The 20,908-nt window shown below is 37.0% G+C and overlaps 1 protein-coding gene across 7 annotated transcripts in view; it reads right to left on the bottom strand.

Annotated features, from left to right (window-relative positions):
* Positions 1–2,809: 2,809 nt before the first annotated feature.
* The window catches only part of KCNC2 (potassium voltage-gated channel subfamily C member 2), a 104,996-nt gene continuing 86,897 nt past the window's right edge, over positions 2,810–20,908 (bottom strand). For 2 of the 7 annotated variants that reach the window (XM_051795909.1, XM_051795910.1), the window contains exons 3-5: positions 12,250–13,180; positions 9,731–9,898; positions 4,967–5,881 (exon numbers count right to left, since the gene is read on the bottom strand). In XM_051795909.1, the coding sequence (XP_051651869.1) occupies positions 5,745–5,881; positions 9,731–9,898; positions 12,250–13,180 (1,236 nt within the window). In that variant the 3' untranslated portion in view covers positions 4,967–5,744. Of the gene's footprint in view, positions 3,933–4,962; positions 5,882–9,730; positions 11,924–12,249; positions 13,181–20,908 lie in introns of those variants that run through there. The other 5 variants (XM_051795912.1, XM_051795911.1, XM_051795916.1 and 2 more) reach the window with 5 other exon arrangements.

The following is a 20,908-nucleotide window of genomic DNA, read 5'->3' as shown; positions in this document are numbered from 1 at the left end:
AGCTGCGGCCATGGTTTAAATTGATCTCCAGTCTTTCTTCTGCAAATAATACAGGAGATGTTAAATGAAATGCAAAACATTTTGGTGCCAAATTTTCAAGAAGTGTCCACCTCCAACTTCTTTTTTTTAAACATGCTAGAATATTGCCATCTGTGAATGTGAAGCTGTGAAAGTAGGAATCTGAAATCTGTCAGCTGTTCGTCAACATGTTCATAAGAAAAAAAATACAAGTGACAGAAGGCTGGGTTTTGGGGAGGGGGTTGCTCAGACACCTCTGCAATTTCGACATGTCCCAGGGATATTCAGTAAAGTAGGAGGAAAATGTTCACAATGGCACACCAGCTAGGTACCCAACGCCCAACACTAACAGCTCAGTGTTTGCTCCTGAGCCAACTCTCAACTTCAAACCCCACAATTTTTAAAATAACTTGTCTGCTTGGAAATCAAATAAATAACAAGTCTTTCCAAGGGGAAAATAATTTATTATAAAAATATTAATATTTCTGATAACTTTAACTTTATAGAAACCTTTCTCTTTTTTAGCAATTTTTTCTCAATTAATATTCAAAGGCTCTATTATGCAATTGTTCAAGCCACTGCTTGTAAGACAACATATTAATATATTCATTTTCTCTTTTTAGTGGCAGTTTTCCATTCCAATTTCCTTTATCTGACTTCTTCATGATTTTTTCTGATGATAAAATGCTCTCCTCTTTCAATTAGTTAATTTATTCATGACTCCTAAAATTCATATTTTACATTAAATATGCTGGCAAGTTTGCTCATGTCAGATTGATCCCTTCCTATAGTTTCCAGTAACCCATCTGAACAAAGGTTTCCTTAAATTTCCTTCTCTTTTAACAGCTTTATTTTAATCCAGATCTTTTGTAAGAGAACTTTTAGTAACAGTAATTGTTTCACACATGAAAAAGCCCCCTGACACATAGGATTATATTAATTATCATTAGCTGCATGCTTCTTAGCAGTTCTGGAACCAGTTTACAGAATACACCTATAATACTCATAATGCAGTGTCTCAAAATTCACTGGAACAGCAACGTTTTCTCAGTGCTGAATGAGGCCTCATAGGAACAATAACTGCATTCAAAGTCCAAAGGTCCCATAATCTGCTCATCTCCACATTACATCACAGATTTTGATATCTACACAAACCCTGCTGTTGCACTGGTTTATCTTTCAAAAGGATGCCAATTTTTGACATCTTGATTTTACAATTTTAAAAGATGAATGAGCAAAAGCCTTTGGTAAACTGTCTTAATGGATATATTACTTATAAATTCACTGCTTATTTTCTAGTTTTGACTTCTAACCTTAAGTCTTACTTATACAAAGATTAAATAACTTTTTGGACTCCTAAATCAAGCACAGAAATGCCCACAACCACTCCTTGGTAGGTATCTAACACCCAGAATACCCACACGGCATCTTCCTGCTTGAACCAAAAGTCCTTTCTCCAGGTGCAATTTTGCTTCTGCAGAGCCAAAGGCCTCTCGGAGTTTGGACAGAGATGCTCATTGTGAGGGTCCCTTTTACTAAAGATCATTGCACCTACTTTTCTTTAAAGGACGGCCAAAAGAAGAAGTGAATGAGAATGTGTAGCACATCCTTTACATTGTATTTGAGATATATGAACTGCACTACCCTGAAGAGTGAGGTTTAGGTTCAAAGCCTTCCTCAGCCTGAGAAATTTAAACCTTGGTGGAGCACCACTCATGAAAATGCACTTTCACCCCTTCTTGGGCCCAGAAGCAGAGGAAGAACAGGAGGGGGCTAGTCTTTGAGGGTTGGTAGTTAAGACAACTCATCCTCTTAGAACAGTCAGAGTTGGGTTGTAGTCCCAAGACACATGAATAAGTTACCAGACTCTCCATTGGCTTGTCCTCCAAGTGTGTTTTAAAAGAAAGCATTTAAATGTGGGTTTGGTTCTCTAGGGGAAAAATAAGTAGCTACAGCCAGGATATTAGGGGCTGAAAGTCCTGTGTTGGTGGAGGTCCATCCAGGCTCCTTATCATTCAGAGACAGTAGATGTCAGACACCATCTGGCCATCAGTGTTTTCTATAGTCTTGGCAAACACAATGCACCACTTCGTATGCATCTCATCTGGGGCTCATCACCATCCGTGTGTAGCACTGAGGAAAACCAGACACCTCTCTCTGGATGTCTTGGGGAAACATCACACCTGTGTGACTGGAACGGGCTGTGAGCCTTGTCCTGGCTAATCACTACATCTCTTCTTTCTGTATTTACTGCTCAAAAGGACACAGAACTTTTAACCCTTCGGGCACAGTGAGCTTTCCTGATATATCACTATAACTCATTTTCCAATACTTGAACACCTCTTGATCCTGTTTTCTGGAATCTTTCTTACATTTCAGCACATTTGCCAAAATACTGCATTACAGCCTCTTTGATCCTATGTACAGTCGCACTAGCTACCTCAGCCCTCTCAGACACTGCTTGTGTATTTGGGGATTTCACAGGTTGCCCCAAATACAGTATTAGATTAGAATTTTTAAGCAACCATTTTTCACCCCTTTTTTAGGTTGATTTCACAGCAGGATGCAATTAAACTCCCATTAGACTTAAAACATCTAACCCAATTGCAACTTCTGCACGAGGTGTAGCATCATTAACATGATAGATTTTAAATTGTTTCAGAAGCCAGCTCATGCTAGTTTTTGAATCCAATCCTCATGCACCCCAGGAAGCTGGTTTGAGAACTGGGATGGCCAGTAGCAGGCAGGGGACCAATAAAGCTAAAGAAAGCGCATGAGCCACTTCAGAAGATATGTTCCAAGTTCCTCCCCAGGTCTTTTGCCTTTTATTCTCCAATTCAGGTATTACATTTCCACTGGTTTCCACCAGGATTGTGCATGCACCTTGACATGTTCACAGAAGTTCCACGATACAGAGTTTCACAACTGGGACAGGTCCCTACAATTGGGACACCAGGGTGACAAAACAGATTCTGGAGAACTTCCCACTGAATAGGATGGAGAGAACATAATTATCACATCATAGCACTGCAATGTCTCATAAACATAGAATAGACTAGATCCATTTACCACAAGAATCACAGAAAGTAACTTATCAAATATATATTTTATGTAAAATATACATTTGTAGGATATAATTTTAATACAACTTTTATACTTATTGATGCTGGGTTTGCAACACTTTGAATTAAAAAAAAACCAAAATAGTCTTGCTGCCAGAATTTTATTTCTGATAATACTTATAGTTTGAGGTAACAATGAAAGAAGACTGTGTGCTGTGAACAAAGTCAGTGATGTTTATCTGCAGTCACATTTTTGTTATCAAAGTGAAAAGTAAACTTAAGACTTGGTATGTACACTAGAATTCATAACAATTTAGGTCATGGCAAACTGAGAAAGCAAGGACTTAAACAAAGCTACTCTGTTCAAATTTGTGACCTTTGCAAAATATGCCATTAGTATGACAGAAGTCAAGACAGATGTAGACTACATCACTATCATTATTAAGTGTGTGTCTTTGTATGATCCACAGCACAACTTACTGCAGGAACCAGGAAGAATAAACACAGGGGTGTGGGTCTTTGCATGGAGCCTTAGCAATGATGACATGAATTCAGCTTTCCTTGATATAGATAAAAACTGATATTCCATGCACACACATTTTATATTTACAGCTGACTCATCAACAGTGACTAGTCACCCCTTCCTCTGGCAGCAGTAATTATGAGCAGTCTTTAATCTTCTTTAACAAGCTCTACTTCGCACGTAAAGTCTCAGTGACCTCCTCAAGGTGTGAGTTGTTTATCAGGGCCCATTCAGCAGCAGCAGTCTCTTTCCAGTACAGTCCTTGGTATGGCTAAATTCCATTGTCCCTTTTTCAGCAGTCAAAAATCCATGATAAATTCTGTACAACACTGTAGTTAATATAACAGCAGCACCAAATATTGTATTAATTAATTTGCTAAAAGCTGTTTGCAATTATCTCTCTATTGACAATATTTTACCAAAAGTAAATCAATGTACATCTCTAAATATCAGAAATGTATACTTTGATAAATACATTATTGTACAAGAATTCTGACATGCAGGTCATGCTATTGGGCTAGGCTATATACAGAAGAACATGTTACATGGTCAACAATATTTCTTTTCCTAACAAAAAATAAAACATGACAATAAGGTATTACTCAACAATTTCAATGATCTCTTAAGACTTCAGTCATTATGGTCTTCCCCATGTAGTTCTAAAATTCTATGGTTTAGGGTAATTTTTCCTCACCAGCCCAGAACCTCAAATATGCCATTGCATTTATCCTGTTGCATAAACAGAGGTTAATATTGAATGAAAAAGACACTAGAGGAGATACAGTTTCAAAATTGTAATGAATGCTGGTTGCTAGGAGGAAGACTGATGCCATAGGCAACCGGTCAGTGCTGTAAAGCCGCTACTAAATCCCACTTGAAAAATCTTCAGAGTGCACACGAGTTAGACTAGACGATACTAACTTGCACTTGAAAAATAGATATATTTCTATCTATACACATATGTATAGTCCATATGAAAAAAAAAGAGAAAGGGAGAAAAAATGCTCTTGGTTAAACTTAAAAGAGGGGGCCATTTTAACAGTATCTTTATGCTTTATGAAGACAGATGGAGAATACAGGAGACAGGTTGCAAAACAGACAGACAAACAACAAATAGGACAAAGCTCAAAAAACATTGAAGAAATTTTTGAAGGTCATGAGCCAGAGGTACAAGGCTGGTCAAAAACCTGTCTTGAGAACCACTACCCTCTTACAATGGTACAAAAAAGCCCCCACAACTGTTTCAATTTTACTTGGTACTCAGTCTCTGAAAATGTTGAAGAACCCTGGAGTAGAGAAATTACTACAGTACCAAGCAGCACTTGCTAGCTTAAAATTGCAAGTCTGGATGGCGTTTACCTTTCTTGCATGTTTTGTGCCTTCCCCAAGCCATTAAGAAAGAGATCTGGCTTCTGCTTGCGTGTAACCAGTAATGACAACCTCTTTGCAGTTATCTGTGTGCAAACAACCGGAGACATTCAGAACTCTGATACAGCAATCCAGTACCGAAATAAGTTAATCACAAAATAAAGCCATTTATAAACAAGTAGAGAGTTAAAAAATAAAGAAAAAGGTTAAACAAAGAAAACAATCCCACATGCAGACCAGTTTATCAGTGCTTTCATTTCAGCAGAATGGTAACAATGTGAGAACACACATCCAGAGCCCTCTGTGGTCTCCACAATCAGCAACACTGCTTGTCAGGTGATGGAGACAGGATGGCCCATGCAAATGAGCAGACCCTTTAAAGCAGACATCTTCAGAATGGATTAGAGTCACAAGAAATGGAGGTTTAATGGAGTGGCTGATAATTAGTTGGAAGCACATTATTTTAAGTAAATCTCCCTGAAAATATGCTTATTTATTGAATATACTTGACAACAGCATCCACTAACTGTCCTTTTATTGCCACAGGAAAGTAGGACAATATAGTAGATAAAAGGAGAAGTGCTACTTAAGTAATCTTTAAAAGCCAAGACAAAAATCTTCAGCTACCCAGGTGGCTTTTCTTACTATTAACAGTTGTATCATGCACGAGTTAGACAGTATTTGTGGAGCCTGTGGTTAATGCTACACTTATTTTCAGTATGTGGTAAACAGTATTTGATTTAAGATTATATAGCCGATTGATGCCATCTGGTTTACAAGATGGAAGGGATGGGAGACCGAGAGCGCCTTAGAGGACAAGGTGAGCTGTAGGGTGATGTTACTGGAGACAGTCGCAGAGAATTGCCTGTCAAGCCAGCTATGCTGTTTAAGCTTCGAGATTTTTCATAGCCTTGTATGAGAAAATGCAGAGACATCAGTTGAAGTCAGCCAAAAAACCAGACAAACAATACAGTGTAATGTAATCCAAGGAGCTATTGGGGATTCAGAGGGAATCTGCCTGCAAAAGAACTCAATGCTGACACACATTACTGCCAAAAGATACTAATAAATAAAATTATTTACAAACTAATGCTGCTATTTTTTCCCCCAAAAGTTAAACAGACCACCACAAAAAAGGTCTGACCTGCTCTTCCACATTCCTTCTTGCACTCATTATCGCTTTGTGGGCTTGAGCAGAGAGTGCAAGTTAAGGGATTCCAACAAGGTTACTCACTGAGCTATCTGGCTAAGCATAATCAAAAACTCATTAAGAGAGACTATAGAAACTGTTAGAATTATATAATCTCTGCTAAACTCAATTCCAAATAAAGGATAATTTTTCTTTAAAATAAAGAAACCAGAAACCAGGTAAATTGTATACAGTATGTGTAAATCACTTTTGCAGAGGACTGAATGATAATTGAGAAAGAAGCTCCATCTTCAGAAATATCAACCCTTAGACTTTGTGTCTAATTTTAAAGTCCAATAAGATAGCAGAGTTTGACATATTTGCAAATGCTTCCCAAATGGCAAATTTAAAACATTGTATTTGTGTTTCTTTTCCAGCTGACTCAAATGAAATAAATGGTATTAATCCACATAAGCAAGTAGTAAATAATTAATCATTAAATGAGGTGGCCACATAATGCTTCACAATTTGAAGGGAACATTGCATTTGCAGACATTTCTTTTCGCATGCACTGTGAGCTCTAGCTACTTACTTTTTGCTACATATTGTTTTTACTTTGTAGAAGCTATGCTGTAAAACAATGAAAAAGCATTGCTACTCACTGCATCACTATCTTCATACTTGAGTATTTTCAATACCACCTGAAAAACCCCACTTACTAAGAAAAGAATCTCAGTCTGGAAAGAGATATTGCAAGGAAATACAACAAAGATTAAGCCAGAAAGGACCTTGCGCCTCAAGTACATGGATACATGCTTCACTGCAAGTGTTAGAAGTCTCACTGATTTCAGTGGCACTACTTATTTCCTTGAAGACAAGTATGCATCTAAGCATTAGTCAGGTTAAGATGTTCTGGTACAAATTGCTTACAGTGAAATACTGAGATTTTTCTCACAGAAACTATAAAATACCAATGACAATAAAGCTAAACATCACATGCAATGTCATTAGACTTTTTTTTCCTGATTGAAATGGTTACTGGTTCAAAGTCCAGATCTTCAGATAACAGAGTTATCAGATAGCATCTTCCGGAAAAATCATATCTTAGGTTCTCCCCTAACAACAATTAACATATTTCTTACCTACTGAGAACTGTATGCTGTAAAACTATAATTAAACAAATGTATAACCTCATGTCTGCTAAAACACTGTGCAATGTTCTCTCCAGATTGCAAGGGCAGACTGGACTGTGATGCTACACAGACTTCTGATACATTTCAGAAATAGCCTCCAGTTTCTGAGTTTCTATCAGTATTTACACAAATTAGAAAGAATCACAGTTGAAAGGGGAATCAAGGGGAAGCACAATGCTAGTATATATATTTAACGTCCCTGTAAACATAAAGCTTATTAAAAAGTAAAAAAAAAAATCAGGTAGATTTTTTACATAGAAACTAGGAAAGTAATTTTTAAGATTATTTTCCTGCTACTTTTCTAATGATAAAGGGAAAGAACTGATAGAGGAATATGATAAAGATTATAAAGAAAATAGGTACTCCTAAAAATGAAAACCAGATACACAAGATGAACAGAGACAGAAACATGATCCAAAATCACTAAGTTTCAGGTATTTTAGTGGATCAGCTCTGAATCAGCATAATTTTAGAGATGGAGATAAGATGTCAATGAAAAAAAGTTCAGAACAAATTATCATTGAACACAATCAAGAACCAACCAAGGAACAAACCACACAAGAAGGATGTACAGAAAGAAAGAAAGAAGGAAAAAAAGAGAGAAAAAAGAAAGAAGGGGGAGGGAAAGAAATAGCAGACTTGATGTGTGAATTAAATTCAAGTATTCAAACCCATTACTTGCAGATGTTTTCTGATTACACACAAACTTCCCTACTCTGTATAAAATATACTTCAAAGCCAGTGGCTAAAACATTTCAACCTTGACTAAGATTATCATCAGAGCCAGACAAAGAGCACATTTCTCATCAAAAAACTGTCCATTCTGAACTCAAGCCCCAGTTTTCTAGTAAAAACTATGACATAATTTTCTTTTAGATCTGGATTTACAAATTAAATGTTCCGGTAAAAAATATGTTTTATTGTTATATAAATATGTCTCTAGGAGCTGATGGGTAACTTTTTTTATTATTTCTGATCTCTTCTAGTTATGGTTACTGCCATAACTTGCTGAGTGAAGTCCAGAACCTGATCTTGCAAGATGCCATGGCAATGTGACTTATCCAGGTGTTCTTGACCTCCTTAAAGACTGGACTCTTACCATTAGAGATACTTTAAACAATCATAGTTGTTGAGAAGACAGTGTGAAATATATGCTCAGTGGAAAGCGTAGTAAATCTGTGCAAAAACATGTTTGCAACCAAGTTCCATTTAATCTAAACATTATATATAGAAGTCTGTAAAATGCAGGAGCATAGAGACAGTCATACTCTTCATGAATACCATCCACATGCAACTCTGGTTGCATATCTGCCTTCACAGGTTTAATCTAATGAGCTCATGCTTTTGAAGTGCAAAAATAGTATTTGCAGAACAACCCAAGAGAATTCCTTCAGGGTATATGGCTTGCTGGGACACCTATGTTCTCTATACACCAAATAAGTTTCTAAAAAAAAAAAAAAGCCAGAAAAATCTGAGCCAAAAATGCTTGTCCACTGCCCCATGGCTACTTCACGTGAACTCTGAGGTGAATAACTACACATCAGCACTCAGGAACGTGGAATCTGTTAGAATTATACAATTTCAGAAGAATGTAATTTGCCAAGAAATGAAAGGAATTCTTATCTAAGGAAATGGCAAGACTACTACTGGCATTGCTGATTTTAGGGCTATGTCCTGATGTTAGTTTTGCAGCCAGCTGTGGCCTGATGGGCTAGCAACATAGTCATGGGAGAGGTACAAATAAGAAACAGGAGTTTTGCAAACTCTGCCTGGGACCCATCCTACTGAACAGGGAGCAATCAGACTTAAAGAGGTTGAATAAGTAGATAGGTATTTTTAGCACCTTGCAAGGTCAAGCATTGTTTACTGCAGTTGAATTCTGGTTGGGATAGGAAGTCACCTTTTAGTATCAGTGGTGTATTGCAAAGAAGAAACATTTTTTGGCATTGTAAGCTCAAACTTTTATTCGAAAGAAATCTAAATAGCATCTCATAATATGCTTTTTTGTCTTCAGAACAAAAATGTTGCTTACTTCTGACATTTTAAAGTGTATGCAGCTGCAAATCTTACTAAGTTATTAAGAGCAGACCAAAGTTATTACATGACTAATTTGTCTTTTAGAATGACAAATGATATTGAGTGATGAGTGGTTGAATGAGCAAGGTCTAAATTGCAGGCTTTTCCATTAGAGATAACAGACAAATAAAGACACAAGTGAAATGAGGGTCCAACATCAAGCACATTTTTTGAAGACTAAAGGGGATCATTGTTTCTAAAAGGAAAGTAGGAAAAGAATGACTAGGAGTAAAGAAAAAAAGATACATTGTGAGTACAGTCTTTCCTCTAAGAGCATTGTGCACATCATTTTACTCTAAGATTGTTTTTCACAAGTACATTGCTGAGTAACCTTTTATGATCTAATGAAAGAAGTTCATACCTTTCCTGATCCCTCCATCAGTAGCACACGTGTAATCACCTGTTGTCAGTAGGAAACATGTTCCCCCTCTTCTGTTTTTGTCTCTTGTACTAGAGCGTCTGATGGGAGGGAGCCTTTCACCAGGTGAGAGTGGCTGCTCACTTCCTGCACTGTCTTCACCTGATAACACTGGTTAAAGCACCATGCCCATTTACAGACAATAATGAATGAGGAAATGAGACATCACAAAGAGCTTATGCTGAATGCCAGATATTCCCATCACTCAAAAAATAGTTATAAAGTAAATCATTAGAAGAAAACAATTCTGCAATTAATCATTAATCAGTACAAAATGGCAAAAGATTTTTGTTTTATTCAAGAACAATGATCTTTCAACTTTCCTGTTCTTCTTCTAAAACTCATATAAGGTTATATTAAACTAACATGAAATAAGAAATAGTCAAATCAAGGCTCAGTTAGTTGCCCACTATGGACTGTAACTTCAGAGTACAGTCAGTCTTGGATATTTCAAACATGTATTTACTATTTTGGCTATCCTTTTTGCTAAACAAGAGGTCATGTTAGTAATTTTTGCTTAGAATATGATGTTTGGTATGTTTTAAAGACAACTCCTCACCCAGGAGGGCTAAATTTTCAACATTTGGCACTATGGGCTGTTTAATAACACACTTAGCTTTCATTTCTTTATATAAAACACTTGCTCTGCTTGTCATTATAAGTACCCAACACTAAATGCTGTCTTTGGTTTCTACTTTATTTTGTCAAACAGCAAACTTTGTACCTTTCCTGATTTGTCACTCCCAAAGAACTTTCTTTTAAAATTATCTACTATTTCAAATTCAGTAAAAACATAATTTGAGCTTTACCTTTGCATTTAAATCTGAGCATTTTTTTTTCTGAACTGGGAATGCAAAGGGTGAAATTCAGCCTTGAAGTTTTGCACGGAATTCCTAGTGACTCTAATAGCATTCTCTACTAGAAATAAAGCTACAGTGCATGATGTGAGTGGTGGCACTACTGAAGAGAAAGTTAAGACTTTAAAATGTCTCCTTTTTGCATATTTGCTTTCTCTCTAATTTCAAGGACTATTGTAAATCAAGGATCCTTTGTAAATAAAGCTGCAGACACAAAGAAGTGTCTCTTTGTTGTGATCACAATGAGCCTTCTCCATTCAGAATACCTTTAGTAGGACCTGATGGCATGAAAAAGCTGTTATCATTAACACTTTAAAGATTTTATCTCAAAGTGGGTATCAGTCAAAGTACTGTAAACCTAACTATATTTTACTCTCAGTGTGTGTCCTTTCAAGGGTTTCTGTCCTCTTAAATATATTTTGTGTTCAAAAAGCTGTGTTAACTTTGTGAACAGTAAGTCAGAGAGTGAAACTGAGCTTCTTTGAACATAAATGCTATTCAGTAACAGAGCAACAGACCAAAGAAGGATATTTTTCAGAGACCGATTTTATAGACTCTTCTTTTTAAAAAATAAATTTCAATTACTGGACGACACCAGTCATGGGTGGTTTTGATCTTATTATTCTTTAGCAGTGTTCCAACAGGAGTCCAATGACTGGTATGTTAGCTTTATAAACAGACTGTGCTTGGCTTAAGAATAAATACACTTCAGAAACAAAAAAAAATATTCTTGCTGCTAAAAAATTTGTTTTAATTATACTGAGAGGTAAAATTTAATTGCACAGATATGGAATATGGAGCAGTGGCTTGGAGGGGCTGAGGCTGTCATTTGATACGCATTTTCACTGAGATAAGCACAAAATACTTCTTATTTATCATTTGGAACTCTAACAAATAAGGTAATAGAAATCACAAAAATCAACAGCAATAGTGATGATGTTGCTAAGGGCTGTCATTTTCTTTTTTTTTTTTTTACAAACTTTACATCATCTATGCTGTTATCATTTAATTAATAATAAATATCATGCAATGTTAACAGATGAAGGAGGTTCTTTTAGCCAGGGAAGCAGAATGCCGAATGGAAAGAAAACTAGAAAGAGAATTTCTTCCTATTTCCTTTGAGTGCTGGGCTTTGGATGTAAAGCACCTGCTCCTTTTAAATGACTGCTTCTTTGTAGGATCTTGCTTAACAGGCCACGATGTGGCACAGGCAAAGCTGACACAAGAGACAGACACTGAGGCAAAACACCATGGAGTCCAACAGGGTGGGACACGGTGGCTGCTCAAATAGTCACAGTCATGCAGAAAAACAAGAAACATCCATACGACGCAACAAACAACAGGCAAAAGAAAAGGTTGATATCATCAGCAGGAAAGCATTCTCAACAGAGCAAGCAAAACTGTATAGACCAGCTACATAGAGGTTTGGGAACATCACTATACCTACTTTGTCCTCTATGAGACTGACACACGCAAACGTTGGAGGGGAGAAGGGTGGGAGCTATGTCTTCTCCAGGCAGAAAGGCTGGCTGCTTTCTGACTCCTACCAAACATACTGGTCTATAAAGTGTTTTCAGAGGACATGCATTTCCACTGGGGTCCTACCTGATGATCTGTTGTGCTCCATCAGCTGGTTGTCCTTGCCCAGGCAGATGTCACCCTGTGTGCTATTGCAGGCCATGTTCAAGTCTGTCTTGCAGAAGGTGGGTGAGCTGGCTTGAGGAGCAGGAGGGATGTGCTTCTTCCGCTTCCTCGGCAGTTTCTGCTTTGCCATGGCCAGGGAGTAGTACATCCCAAAATTGTTAACTATCACAGGCACAGGCATGGCTATGGTGAGCACCCCTGCCAACGCACACAGGGCTCCCACCAGCATGCCTGACCAAGTCCGTGGATACATATCCCCATATCCCAAGGTGGTCATGGTGACGACAGCCCACCAGAAGCCAATAGGGATATTTTTGAACTGTGTGTGTTCACTTGCTGATGGGTCATTAGGCTGGGCTCCTACCCGCTCTGCGTAGTAGATCATAGTGGCAAATATCAAAACACCGAGTGCCAGGAATATTATCAGCAGCAGAAATTCATTGGTGCTGGCTCGCAGCGTATGGCCCAGCACCCTGAGGCCCACGAAGTGCCGAGTGAGCTTGAAGATCCGCAGGATCCTGACAAACCTTACCACCCTGAGGAAACCAAGCACGTCCTTAGCAGCTTTGGAGGAGAGCCCGCTCAGGCCCACTTCTAGATAAAAGGGCAGGATTGCCACAAAGTCAATGATATTCAAGAGGTTTTTGATGAATTCAAGTTTGTTGGGGGAAAAAATAACACGTACTAAAAATTCAAATGTAAACCATACCACGCAGACTCCTTCCACATACGTCAGGGCAGGATCTGTCTCAATCTCATACTGTAGCACAGTTTCTGTCCCATTGACGACCTGCTCAGTTTTATTTATAATAGTATTGAAAGCCTCATGTGTTTCCAGGCAGAAGGTTGTGATTGAAACTAGGATGAAGAATAAAGAGGCAAAAGCAATGAACTGAAACAAAAAGAGATAAAAGAGACATCAGAACCACACAGTTCTTCATATTAATACTAACAATACCAGTGTTTATTATAAAACTTTTACTTATTCATCCTCAAATGACTGACAAACTCATATGCATGAAAATTTACATCTAGGCCAGAGGAGAGCAGCAGACAGCTCTCACACAAAGGTCAGGATTCTGGAAGCAGGAAAAGTCTTGGTGATGGACACCAAGACAAGATGCAACTCATTAAGAAAGTGGCAACAAATCCTTTAATCTGTGCTAAATTGTCTGAATTCCATTCAGTTGTCAGGGTACCTTATAAACAGCCCCCATACACAGCAACCACAGCAAGGATATCCACCTCTCACACAGTGGAAAATGGGGCCAACACTAATGGTCTTGAAATTATGGTTAAAAATTCACACCCATTCTGAAGGGCACCTCAGAGGGACCAAGAAGCAGATCCAAAGTCTGGGTTTCCTTTGGATTTTCAATGATACACAAATACAGAATATTTACTGATAGAAAATGCTTTCTATGTTACAGATAGAGCTGGTTGCACAGCCTGTTATGTTTGCAATGCTCCATCACTCATCCTCTTAGGAAGCGCTAAAAGCAAACCTAGCAGAACCCTTCACACTGTGCTGGTAGAGGTACGACAGGGTGTTAGGATATACAATTCTGCTAACAAAGTTACAAACCCAAGACAATTTGAACAAAAAGGGAAATACAAATTCAGTTCCATAGAGGCACGTGAACTAATAAAACACAGGTAAATAACCTGGAGACAGCTATTACAGAGTATTTTTTAAGACTTAAAAAACATACACTGCTTGATCTTCAACTCAGTCATCACAGTCAAACACTGAAGAAAAGAGAACATCCAGGACAAGATCTCAAAAATTAACAATGAGGCAAACAGCTAGCAGCAGAGATAGATTTTCTTATAACCAGTAAAACACACAAATGAAAAGGTAGTTTGAAGTCAGTTGTTCCTTTGCTACAATGGTTAATTTCTTTGCAGTGACATTACATTACCACCATATTATCTAGCACTCTAACTGTAGTGGTGTGGTACCTGAGTAGATGATGTATTTAAATCCTTCCCTGAGCCAGGGCTTATAACATGTTATCAATACATTTGTTATTTTGAATTTTCAGCTTAACAGACATTTTATAGTCAATATTATCCTGGAAAAAAAAGCCTTCTGAAGACCTTAAGATTTTTGAAGACAAAGGGAGCCCAAAGACACAAAAAGATGCCTAAACAGGTTTTTAAAAATATCTAGTGCCTATATTCTATCACACCAAAATCTTGAACCTTGTTGGAAAAAATCTAGTTACAAGGTAGACAGAACAACAGCCATAAGCAGGAATGCCTCTGTTCTGTCACTTTAGTCCAAGATACAACATTGTGGCAAAACTGATTTTGTGTACTTTGTGTATCAATCACTTAATTCAGTATTAGCACTCAGATTTAGTGTTATGTGCCACAGGAGCTCATTTGGGCTGGTACAATACTGAATAGTTGCATTTTTCTAACACAGAACATTGGTTAGACAACAAAATGTCATTTTTACAAGCAGTAGAGAGAATAGCTTTTACTCCAGGAAACAAGTTTAAATTTGCAATGCAGGTCTGGCAAATTTATTACATTCAGACTCACAAGATGCATCTACCAAAAATCCCATACAGCTACCTATATCAGAGATTTGCAGCTTATTTATGGCTTCCTTTCCTCAATCAATGAAAAAAAATCACAGCATGCCCTACAATTATAAAAACACTAAACCTGTTATCTTTTAAAAAAGACTGACTCAGGGACTGAACTGAATGCTTATCATCCAGTCTGAACTTCTAGCCACAAGCTAAGCAAACAATCCTACCCTACTCGATTTTTACTGAACAGGCTTTTCTGGCTTTGCCTTAACTACAAAATTGCTTCATGTTCATAGCTCACAGCACCTGAAAACAACATACACAGAAAAAGCCTCAGTCTTGTGTGAGACAACTAGAGTCAGCAAATACGACAAGATTTATATAACCTAAGTGAATTAATCTCAGCAAATCTTTCCAAAATCTCTCCGTAAGATGGATAGAGAATTTATCAGATTCTAAGTCACTGGTGAGCTAAGAATGACCCTTGGGTGGCCCCTAGAGCATCCACCAGAATCCTTTGACACAGTCAAGGATGGAAAAAGCAAACAAATCTGTGGAGGCTAAGAATCACTGAAGCTAAGTCAGCACTGTAGTTTGCAATTTGGGAGGTAACTTTTGACAGATAAAATATTGGGCAATCTCTTCAACAGCAACACACTGGTGACTTCGGACAACTCTTAACATTTTTTTGCCTGAAAATAAAACTACATTCAGCCTAGCCAAAGTAAAATTTACCAACAACTATATAATTTTCCAACAACTAGATATTATAAGGATTAACTGTGCATTCAACAGTGCAGTGAATCTAACAGTATGTAAATAAGTAGCACTGGTTTCTGTATTTCAGAAAGAAGAGTCCATTCTGGTTCAGAACCTTTCTAAAGAAGATGCCAAATACCAAGAGATTAACTACAGGCAGAAGTGCCTAACAAGCTATTTATTATTGTTTTGCTTAACATTGACACCGTGAAAGGCCACAGTGCACTTGGCACTCAGTACTTGGCAAAGCAGATTGAAATTTTCAGCTGTGCACCTACTTTCAGTGTTTTACGATCCCTAAAGGAAAAATACAATTCAGTCATGTCCCAAATCCTCTGAGTATCTTGCTCTTTTATCCTAAGACAGTCATCTTCCAGAGGTTAGAACAAAGACAAGGCAATCTGGTGACAGACTTTTGATAATCCTGCAATAACCATTCATAGAAATGTAAAACAACAAGATGTACACATTTTGCCATGCATATGCATGGCATCACTGATTTTGAGCAAAGACACCCATTCCTTCTATCTCTTGTTGCATTTGGTTTTATTGTCAACTCCTTGGATCAGAATAGAGCTTGCGTAGCACCTAGCATGATGAAACCTCAGACACAAAAAACCTACAATGTTATTGCAATAATCTGAGGGTCAGAGAACATGCAAGAAGAAAATGCAATGATCAATGCAAGAAGGAACATTTTATCAGTCAAACAAAAAATTCTTAGGGGTTTACTTTACATTAACAAAGATTATTCCTTAGTATTACATTATATACTAGGAAATGTGTTGAAAAGACTCTAGCATGTTTTTCCCAAACATCTGCAATGACAGAAATGAAACGAAGTCATGCGCTATCATCACTTTACGCTTTCCCTCTCCTTCATCCTAATTCCAGCTCCTCTAAGGTTATGAGCCTCTAAAAATACATCCATTTTTGTTCATGTGGGCAAGCACCACCTTTCAGACATAGTAAGTACAGATCTTCACTCCCAGGTTCTCTGGTGGACGTGAGCAACAAGTTCTATTCCTCAGTCCTGCAATAGTCCCTCAGTCCACAATTATCCGTATATCATACCCAACTTTTTGTTTGTTTCTTTTTTATTTTATTTTATTTATCTAAAAAGAGTTAATAATTATTTCAGAAAGGTTACAACTAGAGACAATTTTCTGCTTGAATCATTAGTACCTTTCACTGTAAGTTCTGAAAACTTAGGTTTTGACTAGCTGAAAAACAAGTTCAGTCTTAGTGTACAGCAAAAGAGTTTATTTACTCCATTTTTTAAATGAAAGATTGCAGCCCAAGCACATGGCTTGAAACTCTTCAGAAAAAAAGGTGAAGAAAAATTTTCAAATAAGATCCAAATAATCATGATCCTTTTTTCATTTCTTAGAAGTTGTTTGTTTGGCTTTTTAAATAGTTGTTTCTGGTTTGTTTCAATTGATGAGATAAAATAATCTTTCTTCATTTAGGTTTTCTTTTTTACACCCTGAGGGACAACAGTTTTCTAAGCCACAGAATAGTTGTAGACACACTCCAGGGCCACTGTTTTCAAAACTGAAATTAACACAAATTGAATTAATAAAAATTTCAGTACATTTTTGCCACAAAAGAGCAGTTAAAAGTTACAAAAATGTTCACTATGTAATACACAGCATGCAGAACATTCCTCATTAAGCAGTTAAAGCTCTCAGTAGGCTGCTGATTCCCTGTGCTCACAGTTTGAAGGCAGTGTGCACCCTATTTTGTTCTTGTGCGTCAGCATCACGTTTCAGACATTGGTAGAGATTCCATCTCCCAGCTTGTCTAGTTGATGGGATCCCCAGTCAAGCTCTGTTGCTAAATTCTACTAATGTTCACAGTAAGTGGATTAATCATCTACAACTTGATTTTAATGAAGTACATAAATCTAAAGTGAGTGTGAGATGCCTGCAGATAACTTGTTGGAAGCAGAAAACTTTATGGTTCCTACTTCAAATTCAGTGTCTCACAGAGAACAGAGTAGCTCAGAGTTTAAAGCAATTTCAACATTGACAACCAATTCTAGAACAGAAAATTGAGCAGTGTGTGGATTAGCAGAATTTCTAGGAGTCCAAAGTTCATGTTTTACCTTGTACGTAGCTCCCTAAATGTCTTAAAAAAACTAATGTCGCTAAAAATTGTGGCTGCAAATGACCTGACAACAGTCTTCATGGGCCATGCCTGGATTTAGCAGTAGGAAAAGCCACCTGGTTAGTGGATACTGTGGCTCACAGCTAACCCACATGCCGAAGTTTCCTTTCCAAGCAAACCCAGATATGGGACTAGTTGCAGAACTTGCTTTTGTCAGGGCATGGAGCCAGGGCCTTACTGCAGTCATGCTAAGGCTTAATAGCTTTAGATACAGCCTAGGCAAAACAGCAGAGCTAGAAATTGATCCTCACACTCAGGTGTAGGTGTATTATAGATATTCCTAAAATCAGACTCATACAACTCCATATTTAAAATATGCTTCATCTGTCCATCTCACACCCTTAAAACAGGCTATTTCCACACATTATTTAGTATTCCAATGCTCATCACAATCAGTGAAGAAGTTAATGCACAGCAAAGTGTTAGTCACACTTGCTTATTGCTTCACATTTAAGTTTTGAATACAATCTCTCACAATATTTCAGTGTTTTCCCAGAAAAAGTGTGTATCCTGCCTATATACAACTTGTTCTGGGGTTGGATCTCAACACCTCCTCCTTCAACTCCCCTCACTGTGTAATGTATATTTCCTAATGCGAGCATTCAATAGCAGCTTATGAGGTTCATTTAGTTTATTTCAGTTTCATTCCAGGACACAGAAGTCTTGCCCTTGATACACCTGACAGCAGAAAAAGAAAACAACTGAATATTTAATAAGCCCTTGGAAATAAAACATTTAATATTCTCTAATGCAGGTACAGAATTGCCTTTAAAGAAAAAGATTTTAATGTTGCTTTAAATAAATATCTTTGCAGGCACATTATGAGATTGATACATCCATGCTGCTAGAATTTAAAACAATTTTTAGAAATCAATACTCCTCCCTACCACACTTGTGGACTAAAAATACAAGAACAGAGCATTGCAGAAAAGAGACCATGGGTTTTTTTTTTCTTAAAGCAACTAGCTTTGACAACTTGCTCACTATTATAACCAAAAACCTGCTTTCATTAAAAAAGATAAGAGTTAACTGAACAACTTAACTTTTCCTGACCAAAACAAAAGTGGAGGAGTTTCCAGTCATGAGTTCCTTGCTTTCCTACCAGATCATTCATGCTAAGCAGCACTCTCAAAACAGGGTAATTTTTCTGTAGGATAACAGACTACATAAAAGGAATATAGTATTTTTTTTAATACCATACTCACTTTGAAAAGAAAAAAAAATTCCATACTTTAAAGATTTAAAAGTTATTTCCAGTGATGTCTGTTCACATTTGTTAAAGCCTCATCTTTTCATAATTCAGAATGTGATACAAGTTATTTGAAAAAATAACTGATTCAGTTTCTTCCTCTTACTAACCCTCTGACCACAAAAAGTAAGCTGATTATGCATTAAACACATCCAATCTTATTGACTGCAAGAATTTAGTCATATAAACTGTATTTTACATATTTTCTACACATGTACTTTAAGACTCATTGATCAACAGTACTTCTTAGAATAAATCAGTTAAAAGTGGTTACACCAAAAATTATATATTCCCATCACAAATGTTATAAGCTGATATTGATTTTTTTCTCTCTCAAGGAAAGTCTTTGTTTCTGTAAATCTTCCATATATTTGTCCCATAATATTCTCCAGAGGCCTTTTTTATTCTTACAGGAATTCCAACTGCCAGTTGCTTTATGAAATCCCCCTAGTTCTGCATGGAGACTAAGTGAGATCCAGTCAAACAAGGAACAAAGCCAAAATCACGTACTGTTTCCAATTAGTCCCAACTAACTTGCAATGCTGATTTTTTAATCTAGTTTTATAGCTGCATAGTCATATAAAACCAAAGTCTTAAAAAATCCACAAAAATTCCAATAAATTTGTGGAATTTGAGCATTCAATGACAATATGGCTCAACCATGAATGTTACTTAAGCAGAAAAAACCCCTGCATTTGTAAAGTACATGGTATGCTTCACTCAAAGTAGCAACTAACATTGTAATGAAATAACAGAATTAAATACCACTTCCAGCTTTCAAGAGAGTTGTCTCTGCATTTAGATTTGACAGATTGTCCTTGTTTCTGATTTTAAAACGATGGATGTTTTTCCCTCTGTTAAATTCCATCTGGCTATCAGGAGACTGCTAAAATCATAATGTGATTTCAGAATGAGCTCTTGTGATGAACTTAACTCTCTGTATATTTTAATGTTCTGTGTGGTAGAATTTGAATATTAATGTGTATTTTACCTAAACCCAAATATCTCACCAAACATATCATCAGTGTCTTCACGGTTCTTTCTCAAATTTGCTATTCTTCCCTAGATATAAGCTCCTTTTGGGAAATCATCATATCACACACACAAAAAAAAAGGAAAAGTCACACATGTTTTTATGGTATGACGCATTTTCTGTGCACTGTATCTGGATATATTTAGCAAGAAAACAAATACCTTCGGTAGCTACTAACCAAACTACTGGCATTTAAAATATAAACTGAAGGTAAATATACTATCAGTTTACTTCATCACTCACAAATCATAATCTCTCACATTATCACTCTCCAAAGATTAAGGAATGGATACAGACATAGCATTTTAATAAATCTTCAAGGAACAAACAAAAACATGATACATGAAGTATCAGGCGCTAAGACCAATTTAATGTCTCTAAAAATCTGTAACTCATCCTCCTTCTGGGGGATAAGGTGGAATGTCAGCATTAAAGTCATTTTTAATGTCTACATAGAGATTTAACAGCCCAACGTTAGCATCCTAATCTTGAAACTCTGGCCATTATAATTTCTCAGCCAACATCAAGCCACAGTTAGTACAGTTCCCCCCAACATTTTTGTTTTCATCCTATGAAATGTCTACTCTTTTCAAATCCACACTACAGTTCTTCCTCATTTGTACTCTCTCATGCTAACAATATTTGGCATTCAATTTTTTGGCTAGCATGCTGCTGTTACAATTCTATGCACAGTCATAACTGAAAGAAAAAAATCTGTATGTCAATACACTTTTATTGATATACTGTTTAAGAACAGCCTATAGCTAATATCCTATGTGTAGATTTATAGTGCAGTAGTATTTACAGCTGAGAGTGACTACCATCTGTATGTAGTAGTAAGAACACCAATGTTTTCTTGTTTGCTCA

Source organism: Manacus candei, unplaced genomic scaffold (assembly GCF_025592945.1).
Source record: "Manacus candei isolate 608988 ecotype Guabito, Panama unplaced genomic scaffold, ASM2559294v1 h1tg000043l, whole genome shotgun sequence".
In the NCBI taxonomy this organism is placed as follows: Eukaryota; Metazoa; Chordata; class Aves; order Passeriformes; family Pipridae; genus Manacus; species Manacus candei.
This window is presented reverse-complemented; position numbering and strand designations above follow the sequence as displayed.